The sequence below is a fragment of the Pteropus vampyrus genome, unplaced genomic scaffold (genome assembly GCF_000151845.1).
Source record: "Pteropus vampyrus isolate Shadow unplaced genomic scaffold, Pvam_2.0 Scaffold8, whole genome shotgun sequence".
NCBI lineage: Eukaryota > Metazoa > Chordata > Mammalia > Chiroptera > Pteropodidae > Pteropus > Pteropus vampyrus.
In genome coordinates this window covers 12,481,136-12,499,282 of record NW_011888789.1, presented here as the reverse complement: position 1 = coordinate 12,499,282, position 18,147 = coordinate 12,481,136, and the positions used below count along the sequence as shown (strand labels likewise).

The following is an 18,147-nucleotide window of genomic DNA, read 5'->3' as shown; positions in this document are numbered from 1 at the left end:
CAGATGATGCAATACTTTTGAACCTTTATGTTGCTGGGGTTCTTGTTTCCCAAATCACTACCTCCATCCCAAAAGTTCTGTCCTGAACACTTACCAGCATGATCATTCACTTGACACAAATATTTAATACCAGCAATGTGTCAGGCACTGCCTATCTAAGGGCCTCCATAATGTCACCTTGGATGTCCTACAGACACTGTAAACTCAGAACCACCTCTGTTAGGCTTGTCTCTGCTCTCCACAGTCCCTCCTCCCATGCTCCTATCACAGTGACTTCTGCCATCAGCCACCCTAAGGCCCAAGCCAGACATCTGGACAGTACGCTTGGCTCTCCTCTCTCCCTTCGCCACACATGCAACCAACAATCGAGTCCTGGAAAGGAATCCTTAATAGCGTTCACATTTTCCACGTTCGTCCATGCATCCTAGTTTGGGCTTCCTTTTATGTCTCACCTAAATTACAACAATAGCCTTCAAACTGGTCTCTCCAGCTCCTATCTTCCCCCTTTTCTCATCTGTCCTCTATATTGTACCAGCCAGGCAATTCACAGCCAGCATATCATTACAGGAGTTGGAGTTCAGGGCTATTGTCTTCACTTTTCAGATGAGAAAAAAAAGGCTCTGAAAGTAAGATCACTTGTCCAAGTGATAACTTTAGAAGGTAGATTAGATGGGGTCACTCCCCTAGTTTAACCTTGAGGGGCCCTAACGCTCAGGATAAAAGACAAGCTCTTCAATAAGGCATAACAGGCCACGGGCCCTATGTATCTGCTCTCCAGCCTCCTGTTTGCTCTGTTTTCCTTTTATTTCCAAGCTTTTTTTCCCCACATGCTACTCCCTCCGCCTGGGCTACTCTTCCCCCAGCTTAGATATGTCTTCCCTCAGGAAACCTCCCCTGACTGCCTGAAAGGGGCGAGGGGGAGGTACCCTTCTTATGAGTTTCCATGGCAACCACTACTCACTCTAATGGTAGCGCTCATCACACTGTTGGTTTTTGTTTGTGTTTAGTCCCCTATCCCCATCAGTGAAGTACTTTCACTCTGTAATGCAGTTAGCTTCTCTCATCATATTCTGCAATTCCATGCTGAGATCACCTGATTTCCTAAATGCTTTCTTAAAATTTGCATATGTTGGGAAGGAGCAAAGGTGTCAAACATTTGGTGATGGAAGGAAATTTAACTCTGGGTGGTGAATACAAATACAATATACATATGATATATTGTTCAACTGTATACTTGAAACTTACTTGATTTTATTAACCAATGTCACCCCAATAATTTTAATAAAAAGTAAATAAATAAAATTGGCATAAGTTAGGGTTTACACTTTGTGCTGTAAAGTTCTATTTCATGCATTTACCATTAAAGTATCATACAGAATCGTTTCACTGCCGTAAAAACTCCCCTATGTTCATCAGGACAACTCTCCCTCCCCAATCCCATCACACTATTTTTATTGCCTGTTTACTTGACTCCCTCTCCCTCCTCTTCCCCCTCGCCCTTCCTCTCCCTCTCCAGTTCAGGATCTGTTTTATTTAATGCAGTGTTCTCAGAATGAGGCAAAATGCCTGGCAGACTGAGGATACTCAACAACTATCTGTTAAATGCCAGAACTGGAAATACTTTTATTGCCCCTGAACAGCAATGGAGCCAGCTCTAACACTCCAGCAACACTTTCTGCAGCTCTCCTACATTGTCTCTTCCGGGATGGCAAGTGCTTGTCTGAATGAATGAAACCTACATATGCCTTGTCTGCTGGGCTCCAGCAGGGGGACCAGCTCGGAGAGTCAGGACAACTGGAGCTGCTACCCATCAACTTGTGAAAGGGGGGCGACCTTGTGGAAGGGAGAGTGATGCTTGAAACAAAGAGAAAAGTGCAGTGGGAACCCTGAAAAGCTTTGGTTGAGGGGCCCCTCGTTTACACCAACACACGACATGATGTCTTAATGCTAGAAATGCAGCACTAACATGATGCTACAAGAATCAAGGCACACTCTGTGGATTTCCAGGCAGGCTAGGGTAGGGACTTGGCCCTGAAAGTCCAGGCTCTGTTTGGAAATCTGCCTTTCTTCCTCTTATGATTTTAGAAAGAGTTGGGAAAACTCCAAAGCAGTGGGTGGAGGGGAGAAGCTCCTGATAGCTGAATAGTCAGAGCCCAAACAATGGCTTTCTCTGTGCAGCTGGTCTTTGCACCTGGTGCCTGAACAGGGGCCTCTGTGCTTTTGTCCTTCCGCACACAGTGATGACCACACACAGGCGGAGCTTATAAATACCCTCCAAAGGAGAAGTGAAACCACTGGCCAGTTCTCTTTTTCTCTGCTTAGTTGGCGCCTGCAGCTGAGAACAGCTGGTACATGGTCACATTCCCCGGTACAGTGGCTCAACCTGCTCTTATTATTTTATGGTTGGGAAGCTTTTGGCAAACATCCTGTTTAGAATAAAATGGGACTCGGACTGACTTTCAGGGGCTAAATTTACCAACTAGAAACTTCAAACAAAATAAAAGAGAAAGCACAGGAAAAAGCAAGGCCTATGAGTACACTATTCACAGAAATGGAATGTTAAAGTCTCCTGAGTGAGCTTCTTACCTGTATATAGAAAGTCCTGGAGCTTGTTATTATTTCAAACAGGTTGTCCCTCATCAAGAGATCACTAGGCAGAGAAAGAGAAAGTAAGTTACCAGCAGGATGGTGTACACATTGAGGACTTGATTTGTCCTAAGTCAAGGCACCAGTACCCTCTACCATAAGAAGGGGACTCCTGGGCCATTCTTCCCTCAGCGCCTGCCTCAAAAAACACTGCAGGGCTTTCTTCTCCCTTCAGTTCCTAGAGGATCTCAGGAGGTTTCACCATCCCTGTGGAACCGCTCTACCCACACCTGTTCTATTAACATAAAGCTCCTTTCCCTCTAAAACCCCCTGCCTAATATCTACCACACCCCACACTGCCTACAGTTGTGGTTTGGTTTGTTGTTTTTGCTTTAGTGGCTAATATGCACGATGTGCTTTGTGCAAAGCACTGTTTTGAGTGCTTTTTTTTTTCAGAGTTAAGTAGATAAAAATTTTACTGGTGTTGTGTATATGTGTGTGTATGCATATATGTATGTGTGTGTATGTATATATATATGGAGAGAATTGACACGTAACTTTCTATTAGTTTCAAATGTGCAACATAACGATTCAATATTTGTATATATTTGAAATGGTCACTACAATAAGTTCACATCCATCACCACACAGTTACGAACTTTTTTCTTATGATGAGAATTTTTAAGATCTACTCTCTTAGCAACTTTCAAACATATAATACAGTATTGTTAACTATAGTCACCATGTTGTGCATTACATCCCCAGGACTTACTTATTTTATAACGGGATGTTATAAATGGCAACCACCATTCTGTTCTTCGAGTGCTTTTGTTGTGCAAGTGCTTTTTTGGAGCGTTATTTCATCCAATCTTCACAACAATCCAATGAGGAACTTAACACTCACCACTTTATGGATGACGGAACCCAGACTCGGAGAGGTTACAAGACTTTCCATGGCACCAGAGTTAGTAAATGGCAGAGTCGGGATTTGAACCCAGGTCTGACTCCAGCATCTATGCTTTTAATTATTCCACTACTGTTTGCCTCTTCTAAGGGAGCCATCTCTCTCATTTCCAAACCTTTCCTCACCCAGGCAGCAAGTTCATCAACTACATTAAATTCCTGCTCTGTGCTTCATTATACTGAGCTGAGGGGACTGGACACTAAAGAGGAGAAAAGGAAGGCAAGAGCAGACACTTTAAGATGCTTCAAAATGGGTGTGTTTGGGAAGAGGGATCCTGACTTCTGCAAAGAAGGAAAGAAGTAGCTGATGCTCAGTGACAAACCTCAAATCAGCTGAAATTATTTCCAGTGTTAAATGTCAGCTGTGTGCATCCAGTCATAGTAGGGGATATATAAGGAGTGAAAGATCTAATTCCTTCCCAATAAAATAACACAAAAAAGCAAATCTATACAATTAGGTGTCAGACTGTGTGCTATATGCCAAGAGTTAGAATGAGTCCAAGAAAGAACCGATTGCAGACAGTCAGAGTCGGCTTCATAAATGAGGACTTGGAAGAAAATGGCAAGTGTTTGGCCAGTGACATGGGCACCGGGCAAAAGAGGAGCATGAGACTAAAGGGGAGAGGGCAGTAAGATGGGGGTCGGATGGACCAAATCCTATCTCCACTTAGGGAAAAGGTATTTTAGGAATGTTTTTAAAACTTTGTGAGCCTTTATACCCCTACTATAAAAATAGAGATGAGAAGACCTCCTTTATCAGGCTGGCTACCACACCACGAAGATCAATTATAAGGTATATAAGGCATCTGGTACAATGCATGTCATGTAGTGGTCACTTGAAATATATTTCACTATTATTACTTTCTGAGTTTCTGAGTAGAGATGGCTCTGCTTTCTGGCTAAATGTTTCAAACTCTTAAACTAGTCATGGACACAGAATACAATCATGGAATCAACCACTGAGGAGGTGAAAGCAAAGCAGGGAGGAAATCCCCAGCCTTTTCACCTCTGCTTCTCAGGTTACATGCTGCTTTTTGATTCAATTCAATTCAATTCAATTCAATTCAATTCAATTTAACAAATGTTGGCTGACTACCCAGATGCCCTAAAGCCCTCTGACTGGGTTTGGAGGAGGCCACGGTCTCACAGGTCTGGATCCTGCAGAGGCTTGGGGATTCCTTCCCTGATGATCTTCAACAACCTTAAGTCTTTTATTCAGAGTTCAGTCTGACTCTGGAAGTCAGAGATTCAGGCAGAGTCCAGAACACTCTTAGGACTGACCTCGTCTGGGTTCGCCAAGCTGCCACAACGTGCCCAGGTGCTTGTATGTCTATCTGTACAGGCCCCGGAGGCAGGAGCCATCTCCGGGGACTCGGTCATGCCTAATCTTTCCTCTGCCCGCTAGCAACTTAGGAGCCACACTTCTGGAACTTCCACCGATAGCTACTTTCATGAATTATAAACTGTCACTGGGAACTTCCCTAACTTTCTGTACTCTGCAACTGCCATTTGCCAGACTCAGTGCTTCAGTCCCTGCTTCCTTGGGTCATACAGCACTGTTCGCATGCAAGACCCTTCCATGCCTTTATTCAGGAACAATCTGCCTGCTGCTACTAGCTTCTCTGATGATGCTGGCTCTGCATGCACAGTCCACGGATGGAGAGACCAACGTACAGTCCTTAAAGACTGTAAACTGAGGGCCAAAACGAGGATTTCTAGATATCCAGATGCCCTTGGGTTTCTAAAGCTTTACTTCTAGGGGAATCTCTATTTGGTGTTGGATATGGGAAAGCCCCGGCCTGGGGGTCCAAGGTCCTAAACTAACCCTGTGCATCATGGCACTTGGAAGGTAACCGTTTCCTAATGAAAAGAAAAACATATTAAAAATACTTTCCCCTCCTGCCCAAAGGGAATAACAGAGTTGCTGTGAATCAGCCTTGTTTTAAGGGGACGTCAGGGATCTGTCAAAAGACAGAGAAGACAAGAGGCATAAGTTCAGGGACGAGGCACTGGCATTAGCAATGATCTGACCAGAAGCGCTGCAAAGTGAGTGACTAAGGGCACAGTCCCCCCTCTGAGCCTTAGTCCTCCTGTGGAATGAGCATCTGACTCTAACACCTGAAGCATCTCAGCACCACCCTCTTCTTTGTTCCTATATTCTTTCTTTTTCTCCACCAGAAAATTATTATATAGGCTCGTCTCCTCAGGACTGAGAGTAAAGTAACAGGAAGACGGTAAATGTGCCCAGTGTGATCTCACATCTGCATCAGCCAGGATACAGTGGGTCATGCATGAGACCTCAAGATCTGGCCCTTGCTCTTGGAAGAAGACTCTTGAACAGAGCCTCAGAAGGGTCGTAAATGAAGATTTAAAAGAGCAAATGGGAGTTTTAATCAAAAAGAATAAGCAGAGACAATTACCCAGACTTGACCAGACATTCATGGGTCTTGAGAACATCCTTGAGAAATATAGTACGCAGTGGTTCTCGGTCCTGGGGGAAATAACAGAAAGATAGGTAAATGAGGCTGTCCAAGTAATGCCACAACCAAGACTAAGATGACCGATGTGCCTCTCTCATCAGAGATGGTCAACTAAAACCAGGTTGCAAATAAGGGAAATTCTCAAAAGAATCAAGAGAGAAAAAAAATCTAAGATGCTCTGTGGTTCTGACCACAGAACAGCTCATTGCATAGGAGGGAAGAAATTCAGGCCACTCTAAACGTCACTCTAAAGATGCACACACAGGAGGGATGGAGGTAAGACAGTCACCTCCGAGGTCTGTGTGTGTCCACGTCTCTACTCATGCACACACACGTGGGTGTTACTCATGTGCCTCTTCCCTTCCATGACCTCTTAGAAGGGTCCCAGAGTGACTACAAACCTGCTCACACTTGAAGTAGCAGATAGTAAAGTCATCGAGTGCAAAGAAGCGACGTTTCCAGCTCTTCCGCTGAAATAAAAAGGAACGAACAGGACATTAGAAAAAGGTACCAGCACTCAAAGGGTGCTCCCACATTCAATAGGGGACAAAAAGTTCTTTCTATCAGGAGCAATGCCTCTGACCTGCAGGGGCAAGTGTTTGTTTCCAAGCCTCTCATGGTTTGGGCAGCAGCGAGCATGGAGGACTGCAGCTCCTCTTTTCAGCCTGCTTCCCGCTCTGCTATACCCATACCCACAGGCTCCAGGGAGTAACCAGAACCCGCTCCAGCCCCAGTGCTGATACTCACCACGTTCCCTTGCTTCACGCAGTAGCCGCTCTTAATGAGGGGAGGCCCAGTGGGAACACGGCAGCCTGTTGTTGGGACGTAACTCTGGGACCTTCGAAGAATGGCGTGGGACCCTGGCTCACTCCCTTCCTGCCCATCCCCACCATTCTACAAGGAAACAGGATCAGAATTAGCACCTCCCCCTCAATCCTTACATAGTCACAGCCCCTGCCCAACCCAGTTTCCTCTGGCCGAATCATCTCTCGTCTATGCCCACTATAGCAGTCATAGAGTTAAACAAGAAAATATACAGTTACTTTGCCCCCATCAGGCATTATACCTGCTGTTTTCACAGAATAAGGCTCAGGGATGTTGGGCAGACCCAGGAAAATGGGAAGGACAGAGAAGGCAAACCAGAAGAAAGACAGTGGGCCTGTTTCCAGCCTTGCTCCTCATGGTGTCTACGTGTGCTAGTCTCCTATGTATGGTGCCGAACTGTGCTGGCCACACAATTTCAAGATGTGGAGGCCTCAATTTCTCTACTGCCATTATTTACACACACGCCAGACCTGTATGTTCCTGCCCACTCCATCTGCACTGGCTTCTCAAACTCCCATCTACCCTTTTCTCAGTACAGTCCTCTGTACACATCACTAGCACACCAAGACATCACACACCCCACAACCCCCTGGCAGTCCCAGGCCCCAGCACCTGGTTGATGGGCGTGTATACCACCACCCCTCCAATGATCTCTGTCTTGTAGGCCACCTGAGGCTTCTTCTCTGAGGCCGGAGGAACTGCTAGGCTTTTGAGAACTTCGGTCGTCAGGGGCAGGCTCCCAATTTTGGGTACCTGGGAAGAATGATGGCATCATGGTCAACAGGATACAGAAGCTTAGGAAAAGCCGGGGCCAAAAGTAGGCTGAGGAAGAGCAACGAAAGCTAATGTACTAAATTATAGTAAGATGCCCCTCTCTTCCCCAGGCCTTCCATCAATCAATATCTGAGTAAAAGGAACTCTGCCAGCCACCCCCACACCACATGCGTGCACACACACACACACTCATGTACACACTTACTCAACAAACATACTGAGTACCTACTGTAAGCCAGCCCTTCCCTGGCAAGAGAACAAAGTATAAAACAGCAAATTTAGACACATGTCCTGCCCTTATGGCATGGAGATGCTAGTAAGGGACACTTGACAAAAATTGCATAGCGAAACAATCAGGCTAATTACAAAATGTGGTGAGTGCCATGAAGAAAACAAACAGGAGCTAAGCTAGAGAACAGCAGGGGAACTGCTTGAAATGGAGTGGTTAGCAGAGGAGGAGATGTATAAACGGTAACCTGGAGAATGAAAATGAACCAGGAACGTGAAGACAGAAGAAAGTATGCTAGGCAGGGGCACAGGTACCCATATGTGGTACAGAATCAGGGAGCATGAGCTTTGGAGCCCAAGGCCTGGGGAATAACAACTCACGACAGGTCACTAACTAACCGAGTAACCTTCGGCAAATCATTGAATCTCTCTGGGCCTAAACTATCCCATGTGTAAAATGGAAAGTGGAATAACATTTATGTCGTAGAGTTGTTTTGGTTATCAAATGAGGGTATGTACATATGATCATAGAAGTTTATGGCTGGTTTGAGACCACAGGCCACAGGTTGCAAACGGAGAGCCCAAGGCAGACTTGGCCCAAACTGTTTTGTTTGTCCTATGCAGTGTGTTTCCAATCTACACTTAAAATTTAGGATATTTCATATAAAATCCAGATTCCCAGATGAGCAGCACTTCTCTCTTTTGATGGGGAATTCATTCTTCAGTTTGCCACTATCCTAACCATTCTCTCCGCACTGAGGCCATGTTTCAGGTGGCATTTATTCTCATTTATGTTGTTTTTCTTTCTCCTCACCCACTTCACTCATTTATACCAGCGTCTGCAAACTCTGATAAAATCTTTCATTTAGTAAGAATTAAAGAGAGGCTCAGAACAGTCAAGTCATTTGGCCAAAGCCATGACTAATAACGGGACAGAGACTGGACCTATCACCCAGCTGGTATGGTGTATACAGAATCACAAAGCCTCTCATTCACAAAAACTTAGCATCCTGTGTGGATCTACCAGAAAATAACTATGGACCACATGAAAAAAGCCAACATCCTTTACTGCTTCTTCTACAGCCTTGAGAGTTAGAAAGACCAAAGAATCTTTTAAGAGCTCACAGCTCAGGGGGACCAAGGACGACTCCATTTGGTATCTTTGCAAAGGAGCAAGACCACTGTGATTACAGCAGGGCCCCAGAAAGATGAGACCCCTCTTTCTGGCCTGCATTCTCAGTTTACATAGACAAGAGTGACCTCTGCCCACCACCTCGCCTGATTGGGCCAGAAATCCACCTTGTCTTTTCTTTATGGCTGTCTGAGAGAGAATAGCAGGTCTCATTGCTTTGGGCCTCTACTCAGTGCCAGGAATGCACTAAACTCTTTACTGCGCTATCCCTAAGCTCAATGGATAGACCTTATCTATCCATTTCATAGATAAGGTCAATGAAAGCTCATTAAAATGACTTGCCCAAGGACTGGCTAACTCTCCAGTGCTAAATACCACTACCTACCTACCTACTTACCACCTTCCTAAATTTCTCTGATTTTTTGCTATTGTGATAGAATTCTTTAGGTATGTTATTATTGCTTGGGTGTTTAGTGGTATAATCACCATGGAACAGAAGAAATTCTTCTCGAATGACCCAAATGAATTCCTAAAACCCAAGAAAGAAGTAGGGACAAAGGCTTTTAGTTAACAAAGACCAGAAAACGCCTCATAGAAGCTTAGCTGTTGTTGTCTGTCAGAATCTTCCTGTCTTCTGCCCAGAGAATAGCCGGTTGTCCCTGTTCATGCCCCAACATCATGGGTTACTTCTAGCCACCCAGAGCCTTTCCAAAACTGTTTCCACTTCCTGAGACTTTGAATCAGCCTACTGAGGACAAATTCAACAAAAACTATGCTCTAGAGCTTGAAAACAAGGTCATCCTTTTGGTTTGGCCATATCCCAGAGGCTTAGTTAAGGGTGCGCCCTCTTCTATCCACCTGTGGCATGTTCTCTGATGCTAGAGATCCACAAGGATATCATTTGTAATGTGAAATGAAGCTCTCAAGGACTCATCTTCCTTCTCACCAGGCATGCTTAGACTGCTGGAAGTGATCATCCAACTTGGGGATGTGTGGGTGGGGAGGAGGGAGCTGTGCTTCACTTGTACAGCTCAATTTTCAACTCTTTTGAAAAATACAGTGAGTTAAATAATGTCCCCCAAAACTGTCCACCCATAACCTCAGAATGTGACATTATTTGGAACTAGGATCTTTGTAGATGGTATTAAGATGAGCTTATACTGGTTCATGGTGGGTCCTAAGTTCTATGACTGATGTTATTAAAGGAACAACAGTGGTCACACAGCCACACAAGCCATACAGTGATGGAGGAAGAGATGGAATCATGCAGTTACAAGCCAGGGAACACCAAGGACCACTGGGAGCCACCAGAATTTGGAGGAGGCAAGAAAGATTCTCCCCTAAAGTCTTCAGAGGGAACACAGCTCTGCTAACATCTTGATTCAAGATTTCTGGTCTCCATGAGAGAATAAATTTCTGTTGTTTTAAGCCACCCAGTTTGTTCCAGTAGCCCTAGAAAACAAATACGGGAATACTAATACTCTGAGAGAGCCTAATTCTTTAAAAACCATATGTTGATCATTTTCTTCAATCATAAGAACTCAGTGACCTCAGCATAATATGAACAGTGATCTGTGGGCAGAAAAACTAGATCCATGCTGGGTCCATAACCTTGGGGGAAGTCACTTTGATCTCTAGGCATTTCCATTTCCTCATCTATAAATGAGGATAATAACACTTGCCCTTCCTATTTAGGGTTTTTACAAGGCAAAATGAAGCCATGTATGTAAAGTGGTGTGTGATCTAACTTATTTTAACACTGTTGTTCATTTTTAATATTTTTATAAACTCCTAGGTCTTGGGAGCCAAAGGGTCCTGAGTTTGAGTTTGAATCCCAGCTCTACCACTTACTAACTTCTAGACTTTGGGCAAGACTCTGATTTCCATTTTCCTCATCTGAAAAATGGCAGTAAAAGCATCTATCTCACAAGAGTGATGTGAGGGGTGAACGTATGAGACATGTGAAGGTTTGGCTCAATATGCTATCTGTTCCCTCTTTCATCTCTGTATCCCCCGAAGTGCGTGATGCTTCACTTTGCACATAAAGTGGGCTAAAATAAATATGTATGTCATCCATGTGGTGTCCCAGTCCCACATCTATCCAGTCTCTCTAAGGAAAGATACGCCACATAAGATGATGTGGAAGTGGAGGAAAAACTAAACCCTTTCAGGACACAAAAAGATTAGGAGGAAGAAGGGTACCCCTCCTCTTCCTTCTGTCTCATAGAACCTTTTGCAGGAGAAGTGAAGGGATGTATAAACAGAACAAGGAAAGTGAATGGGACCCTGGAGACTATGGAGACCCTGAAGAAGGCTTTGACACTACACAAGGTCTTTGGACTTCCAGCCTCTGGGCACCATCATGCTCCTTTCCACTCCCACAGCCTGTAACTTCTGCCCCGCGCGGCCAGAAAAGAGGCAAGGGGAACTATGTGATTAGAGCAACTCTATGCTCAAGGCACAAAAGAAAGGGAAAGAGGGTCCTGCTGCCGTACAGAATGTGTAGCCCAGTTAACCAGGCAGGAAACAGAGGAAATCCAGGAGGAAACAATGAATGAGAACGAGGTATTAGATATCGGGAAAAAACTCCCCAAACTGTGGAAGGCACAGAAGGGCGAAGACCTCAACATGACTGAAGAAAACCTTTATTAAAATCAGCACTAGGAGTCACGTGCACAAGCACATGGGTGAGCAGACATGTGAGTTGCAGCCATCTCCCTCCCTCCTGTCCTTTCGCTCTCTTTTCTTGGGTTTACCAAGGTTTATCAGAATAATAAGCTAACGAGCAAAACTGCTCTGACGACTAAATTGTACTCTGCTTGAGTCCAGCATTACAAGTGCTAGATAGATACACAGATTTCTTCTATTAATTTATGCACAGGAACCCTGAGATACATGGAGAATGATCTACTCCAGGGCATGATGGTTATTATTGGAAGTCACTAGAATGTAAGCATTTCTGACTGTATAATACAGAAAATAAAACTTTTCAGCATATAAACAAACCGTAGTTACTCAACCACAAATCAGTCTAGACTATTGGTTAAAGGTCTATTTTTTTCCAAAATATAAATTTTCCCTCTCCTCCTTCCTACTCTTCTCCCCTTTTTTCCCTTGTATGTCTAAGGAAGAAGAAATGAGTTCTTCGTCAACCAAGTCAAAGAAAGCGAGAGCACTTATAGCGCAGTCAGTGAATTAGTTCAGTGATGTTTTTAAATGGAACGCTTTGGAAGGACAGGCTTGTGGGTGGCCTGGACTGATCCCCCAGGCCAGCTCTTACAGTAAGAAGAGTATTCCCTTAAGCCAGGACAAATTCTGACTTTCTTCCTTATGTTTTGCCCTTTATTCTACTTCTCATAGTCAGCAATCCATTTTCCAATCCCACCACTTTCTAAATCAGCATTACCCAAAACACAACTGACCAGGGGTCCTCCCGGAAGCACAAAGCAGACACTCCATGAACTTCCCCTTGAACTTGATTCTAACCCCAACTCTCAGTTCAACTTGCGGTCAGTAAGCCAAGGTGTAAGAAGAGGTATGGGAACTGGATCTGGAACAAGCTTCTGAGAAAGTCCCTGCTGCCATCAGAGTTCTTCCTCACCCAAACAGGCCACGTGCTGGGAAGAGACACTGAACCCCTCCAGAAAGGAAAAGGAACCATACGTACAGTGATTTTGCTGGCGTGGTTCAGGGCTTCAACCCAGTCCTTCAGATCTTTCTGGTCATTGGCTTGAAGAAAATACCTCTGAGAGAGGGCATTGATGACTGCAAAAGTCACAAGTAAGAGGGAGAAAACTCCAGGTCAGGACGTATGCAACACAAAAAGACTCCACAAAACTAAGGTGTTTGAAGTAGGAGGGTCCCCACAAAGCTGAGGAAGACTTTTCCCATGGTGCAAAGTCACCGCATGAATATTCGGGAAGCGTCAGGCTACACTGCTCTCTCTATTTAAAGGGTGGATGATTCCACTGGCCACAAGAATGATACCTGACATTACCAACAACCTTAATATGCTGTTGTGCAGTGATGAGGCTGCCAGTCTGCCACATGCTCGAACTACTTTTCAGAGGTGCAAACAGATTTATATTCATGATGATACATATATCATTTTGGTTCCAATGCTCCTTGTTTCCACGGACACAACTGGCCCAGGTTAAGAGTCTCGTCTGTGGTTGGGAAATGGAACAAAGCTTACCTGAGATCAAATAATCAAATCTGTGACCTTGACTTCATTTTCAACCTGTCCTTTCCTCTGAGCACTCCATTAAGTCAACAATTTACTTCTGGATTCATAATTTTTTTAAAAATAGATCTGCTGACCACAAAATCTGAGAGTGTCATTTTTAAGCTTAGCGATGCTATTTGAAAAAAAGATAGGGGAATGAGAGCACCAAAGAAGTTTGAACCAACCTGAAGTTGGGAGAGAGGACAGCTCAAGGGGCCATTTTATTCTCCTAGCATAAATGAGCCTGAACTAAAAAAAGGTGAGAACCATGGGGCAGACACAGAATTCAGTAGCTCATTCATTCATTCTATAAATATTTACCAAGGATCTACTACGTGCCAGAACCATGCTACATGCTGAGGATACAGCAGTGACAAAGCAGAGAAGTATCCCTGCCTTCACGAGCTTACATTCAGAGTCACCCTAGATACACAACAGAAACTATCTGTTAGCATTTCTTGTAGCATTTAGTACAGATCTAAAAACACAGTGGGAGCCAAATAAATACTGATGATTCAATAACTTGAGACATCCACTGAGTCATCTGTTTCCTGTGTTACCCCCAACACTGTCACTCGTTTGGCAATACTGAGACCCCTGTAAGAATACTCCTTTTCTCTTATCTTCCCAACTTTCCCAAGTCTCTATCTTTCCTGAGCATACCACTACTGAGCTCTGAGCTGAGGGTTCCTAGAAAGCTTCTAATCGATACCTTGCACTCTGCCTGGTGGAGTCAAGAGAACCTGGAACCCCAATGGTCCGTGTACCTCTGTCTTATGTTATTAATAATCTTTGTGGCGAGACCAAGGAAAGCAGCATCACTTGAGACCCAGGAACATCACTGTGACTGAAGTCACTCATACACACAGGGTGTAAGTCACATGTGATCACAGGACTGTCACTGTGCAAAAGAGGAAGCGGCTGTAGAAGTGTCAGAAAACCCATCCCCTGGCTCAGTACTCACCAAAGCAAAACGGAGTTTTTGGTTTCTGCTTTGGGGTAGCTATGCTCACCTAAGTCAAATAAAAAATAAAAGAAACATGAATACGTTTATAACAGTATTATAAAGCGCTTTTTTTCCAAATGTTTTTATTAGGAAACTTTTCTTACAAAAAGAAGCATAGATAAAACATGTGTGAACACTTTAAAGAATAATAATTAAGTGGAGACCCTGTACTCACCGTTCAGATTTAAAAACGGGACACTCTCAGTCCTATTTCTTAGAAGTCTTTTGCCCCTCCCTGAAAGAGTCCTATCCTCACCCTTCAGAAATGATCACTATCTTGATGTCTGTGTTAATCTTTACCTTTGCAAAACACTTTTAGAAGCCACTGAGTCCTGACAAAATTTTCTCTGAACCAAAAAACCTATACTGGCCCCAATCACACTAGCAAGATTCCACTTGCCGCTTAACCACCAAGTCCCATCCCTAAACAGTTCTCCAAACCAAAAGTAGTATTGCTGCAATGTAGATTCCAATTAGAGCTCACAGAGAGATTAGGCCGCATGTCTCTCGCCACATTTGGACACACTGATCAATTTCCTATATATCTACCCTGACTGCTTAACCATGAAAACATGTTCTTCCCACATGTCCCAAGAGGGGCTGATGGAATCCGAGAGCATAACTATGCATTTAAGAAAAGGGCACAAGAAAGTACAAAGATTTCTACATCTCTCTTTTGATTTCATCTTGCTTTTTCCATCCTATCCCTGGCACGTACATTCCTGAGTATGTGCCTATGTAAGCCCACCTTGCTCAGGATCAAATACACTGAAAAGATAAAGGAAAGCAACTCATATTCCAACTCATATGCCCACAAAGATTAGGTGACTGACTACCTTTGATGCAAGCTGTACCTCCCTGGAGCAGACCTCCACCACTGTAACTGGGATTTCTAAGGGGCCAGCCACCTTCTCCCAGGACCAAGGCTAGGAATTATTACCACATGATCCTCCTGTGGACACCATTCTCTCAATCCCCTCTCCAGCCAAGGGCATTCTACTTGTTCTCACTTTAACAGAAGGCATGAAGTCAGGAGCTAAAGAAAAACTCTCAAGTCAAAATTAAGGTCTCTTCTTGGCTCGCAGTTGCTAAGGGTCTGATAATGACTGACCCACCAATCTGTCTGGATTCTCACTCTTGGCTCTAAGTTCCTTCTGTAGACCTAGCCAGATTCCTTAACAACCAAAATTAATCCTGCCCCAAATACTTAAGATGGAAACTGAGGTAGCGGCCTATCAAAGGAAGGACGGGCAGTATAGTCTGGCTGTGGTACCCGAGGGCCATGGCTCAAATCCTAGGTGTCCCACTTGTGTGACTCCCATTTCTTATTCCACTAGATAGAGATAACACCATATTGTCATAGAGCTATTGTGAGGACTAAATATGATATAGTGCAGGTGAGGTACTTAACCCATTCTGTCACACAGAAGCTGCTCAATAAAAGAGAAACCATTTGTTGCTTCTTATACCTTATTTCCTTTAAAATCCCATTCCACATTATTAATACAAGCGGTGGCATCCCTGGCACTATGGGAAAAATGCTGAGAGCCTGGGGAGTGCCTCAGGGGCATACAAAAAATGTATGAGACCTGAAAAAATGCCTGGTCTCCAATATACAAAATGAATATGGCATCCTCAACATTAATCAATACTCAATTAAATGTCTGTATAACATTATAGCAACCTCGCTGACAAGTACATAATTAAATGTCTTTAAGATGTCACATTTAGTCGACTTCATCAACGTTTCATTTAAACATTTACTAAAATTTCATTACATTTGAAAATAATTAGTAGCTTTGATTTTCTTAGTTCACAAGACTCCACGGGTATGAAATCTGCCGAAAAATTAGAGCCAATCATAAATTAAATGAGTTACTCATAGCCAAATCATTCCAAAAGTAAAATGATTAAAATCCTCTTGAATATTTTACAGCTAAACAATTATATTTAATAAGAAATGTGTTGTGACAGAAAGAAATCTAACTATGGGTGGTGAATACACAATGCAGTATACATATATATATGCCTTACCTTTGAATTGTACACCTGAAACTTACTGGATTTTGTTAACCAATGTCACCATAATAAAAATAAATTTTTTAAATAAAGAAAATAAAATAAGATTTAAAAAAAAAAAAAGAAATGTGAGTATGTTTTGAAATGTTTACCATGATGTGAGGTGAAAGCCATCGGGCCTAAGAAAGCCTAAATAGTCCTGAAAAACATGAAGAGTTAAGCAAAGGTGAACCTGCACATCCTAAGTTCATACCAACTATTTGAACCCAGTCAAGTTTTCACCACTCCCAGAAACTGTGCACTGGAGCTCCAAGACACCACAGTCTTGGTCCCCATGATATCTTATTTTTCTGGGTTTCAGACCCTGAAATTTAATCTGAACCACAGTGTATGCCTTTATTCTGCTTGCGTCTGATGTTCTGATCTGTCAGTGACTCATTTTCTTCCTCTGCATCCATGTTCTTCCCCAAGCATCCATGTTCCTGCCAGCCCTCGTGCCCATAAACTGCATTCCTGCCCTTAGTTCCTGTATCACCCTGACCATCATAGGACTGTCTTAGCCATCCCGACCCTTAGAACCCACTTATCTCACGCTCTTCTACTTTTGGCTTTGGAATAACAATGAAAAGCTGGCTCTCTGAGACCTTCTCCAGCTTATAAGGAGGCTCTTTCTCCCAGAACCTGACAGTTACCATCAACTATATAGGGCATCATCAATGGATACTTTCACCCTGGCTGGATGACACAGTCCACTTTGACCATGACTTATCCCCTGCCTATAATGCAAAAATGCTATGCACGTGCTTATTACAGGAACTGAGGAACTGAGGCTTTCAAAGAGATTGCCTGGTTCTTTTATTGTTTGTTTGTATTTGTTCTCCAGTTTTCAGTCAGGGGGTATGCATGATTATATGCATGCACATCTATAATTTGCCTCATGCTTCATGGCTTACCACAGAAGGATTATTTGGCAAAGCAGCTCCTTGCTAAATTAACATCAGTTCTAGTTCTGCCCTGATGTACCCTGATTAACAGAGCTGAAATGAAATTACTAGACCCCTTCTTATAGTCACAGAATGGCGAAAGAAGATGATATCATCTCCCCCTTGGAGAGAAGGACTAAAGTGAGGGGTCTCATTTACTATGGACAGGTAGCTGTGGCCTCCCCGACATCCTGGTGACTGTGAAAGCAGAATCCTTGGCCCCTGGGAAGCATAACCCCTCTACACACACACCCACCACATGTTGATAATCAAGCCAGGCTGTGCAGCTTCCTTCAGATGTAGTGAAGGAGCAGAAAATCCTGAAGAAGTATGATTGACAGGCTGACTTTAGTAAGAGAAGCCAAGCGCAACTATCTGCATGCTCCAAGGTGGCCACAGTTGAGTACCTGCGCAACTGTGGTTGACGAGCAGATCCTAGATTATGCAAGCAGTGAGAGGAGGTCGGGGACGTGAAGGGGGAAATGAGCACGGGTCTCAGAGAGTGACACAGATGAGGCCGCTCCACAGTGAAACACTCTCAGGAACCTGCTCTTATCAGATCAAAAACAGACCACAGGAGCAGCCAGCTCATCAGTGGCAGGGCTCTGCTAGCCAGCCCCACCCTGTCTGCCTTTGGCCGGAAGTGAAGCTGGGGCCCTTCAATCAGAGCAGCAGCAGCAGAACAAGGTCTTACAGCTCTGGTGAAATTCTGAACCCGTGTCCAGAGTGACCTTGCCCCATGAGGTGGCACCAAGAGCAAGAGAAGCAGTCATCTATCTACAAAGAATGATTGGAGGGGCTCTAAGTAGGGGTGTCTGGACCAATCATGGGGTCAATGAGCCCTAAAATTACAGGCGAAACCACAGTGTATGCACACTATACATACTTTGCCTGGAAAATGAGTCCATACTTTTCATAAGACTCTC

At 43.9% G+C, this 18,147-nt stretch overlaps 1 protein-coding gene across 3 annotated transcripts in view; it reads right to left on the bottom strand.

Moving 5' to 3' along the window:
* The window catches only part of PLEKHA2 (pleckstrin homology domain containing A2), a 56,263-nt gene that overhangs the window by 11,232 nt on the left and 26,884 nt on the right, over window positions 1–18,147 (bottom strand). For all 3 annotated transcript variants that reach the window (XM_011372574.2, XM_011372567.2, XM_011372578.2), the window contains 7 exons: window positions 14,178–14,226; window positions 12,656–12,753; window positions 7,467–7,607; window positions 6,777–6,923; window positions 6,431–6,499; window positions 5,970–6,040; window positions 2,587–2,650 (listed from right to left, as the gene is read on the bottom strand). In XM_011372574.2, coding sequence (XP_011370876.1) covers window positions 2,587–2,650; window positions 5,970–6,040; window positions 6,431–6,499; window positions 6,777–6,923; window positions 7,467–7,607; window positions 12,656–12,753; window positions 14,178–14,226 — 639 coding nt within the window. The remainder of the gene's footprint in view (window positions 1–2,586; window positions 2,651–5,969; window positions 6,041–6,430; window positions 6,500–6,776; window positions 6,924–7,466; window positions 7,608–12,655; window positions 12,754–14,177; window positions 14,227–18,147) is intronic.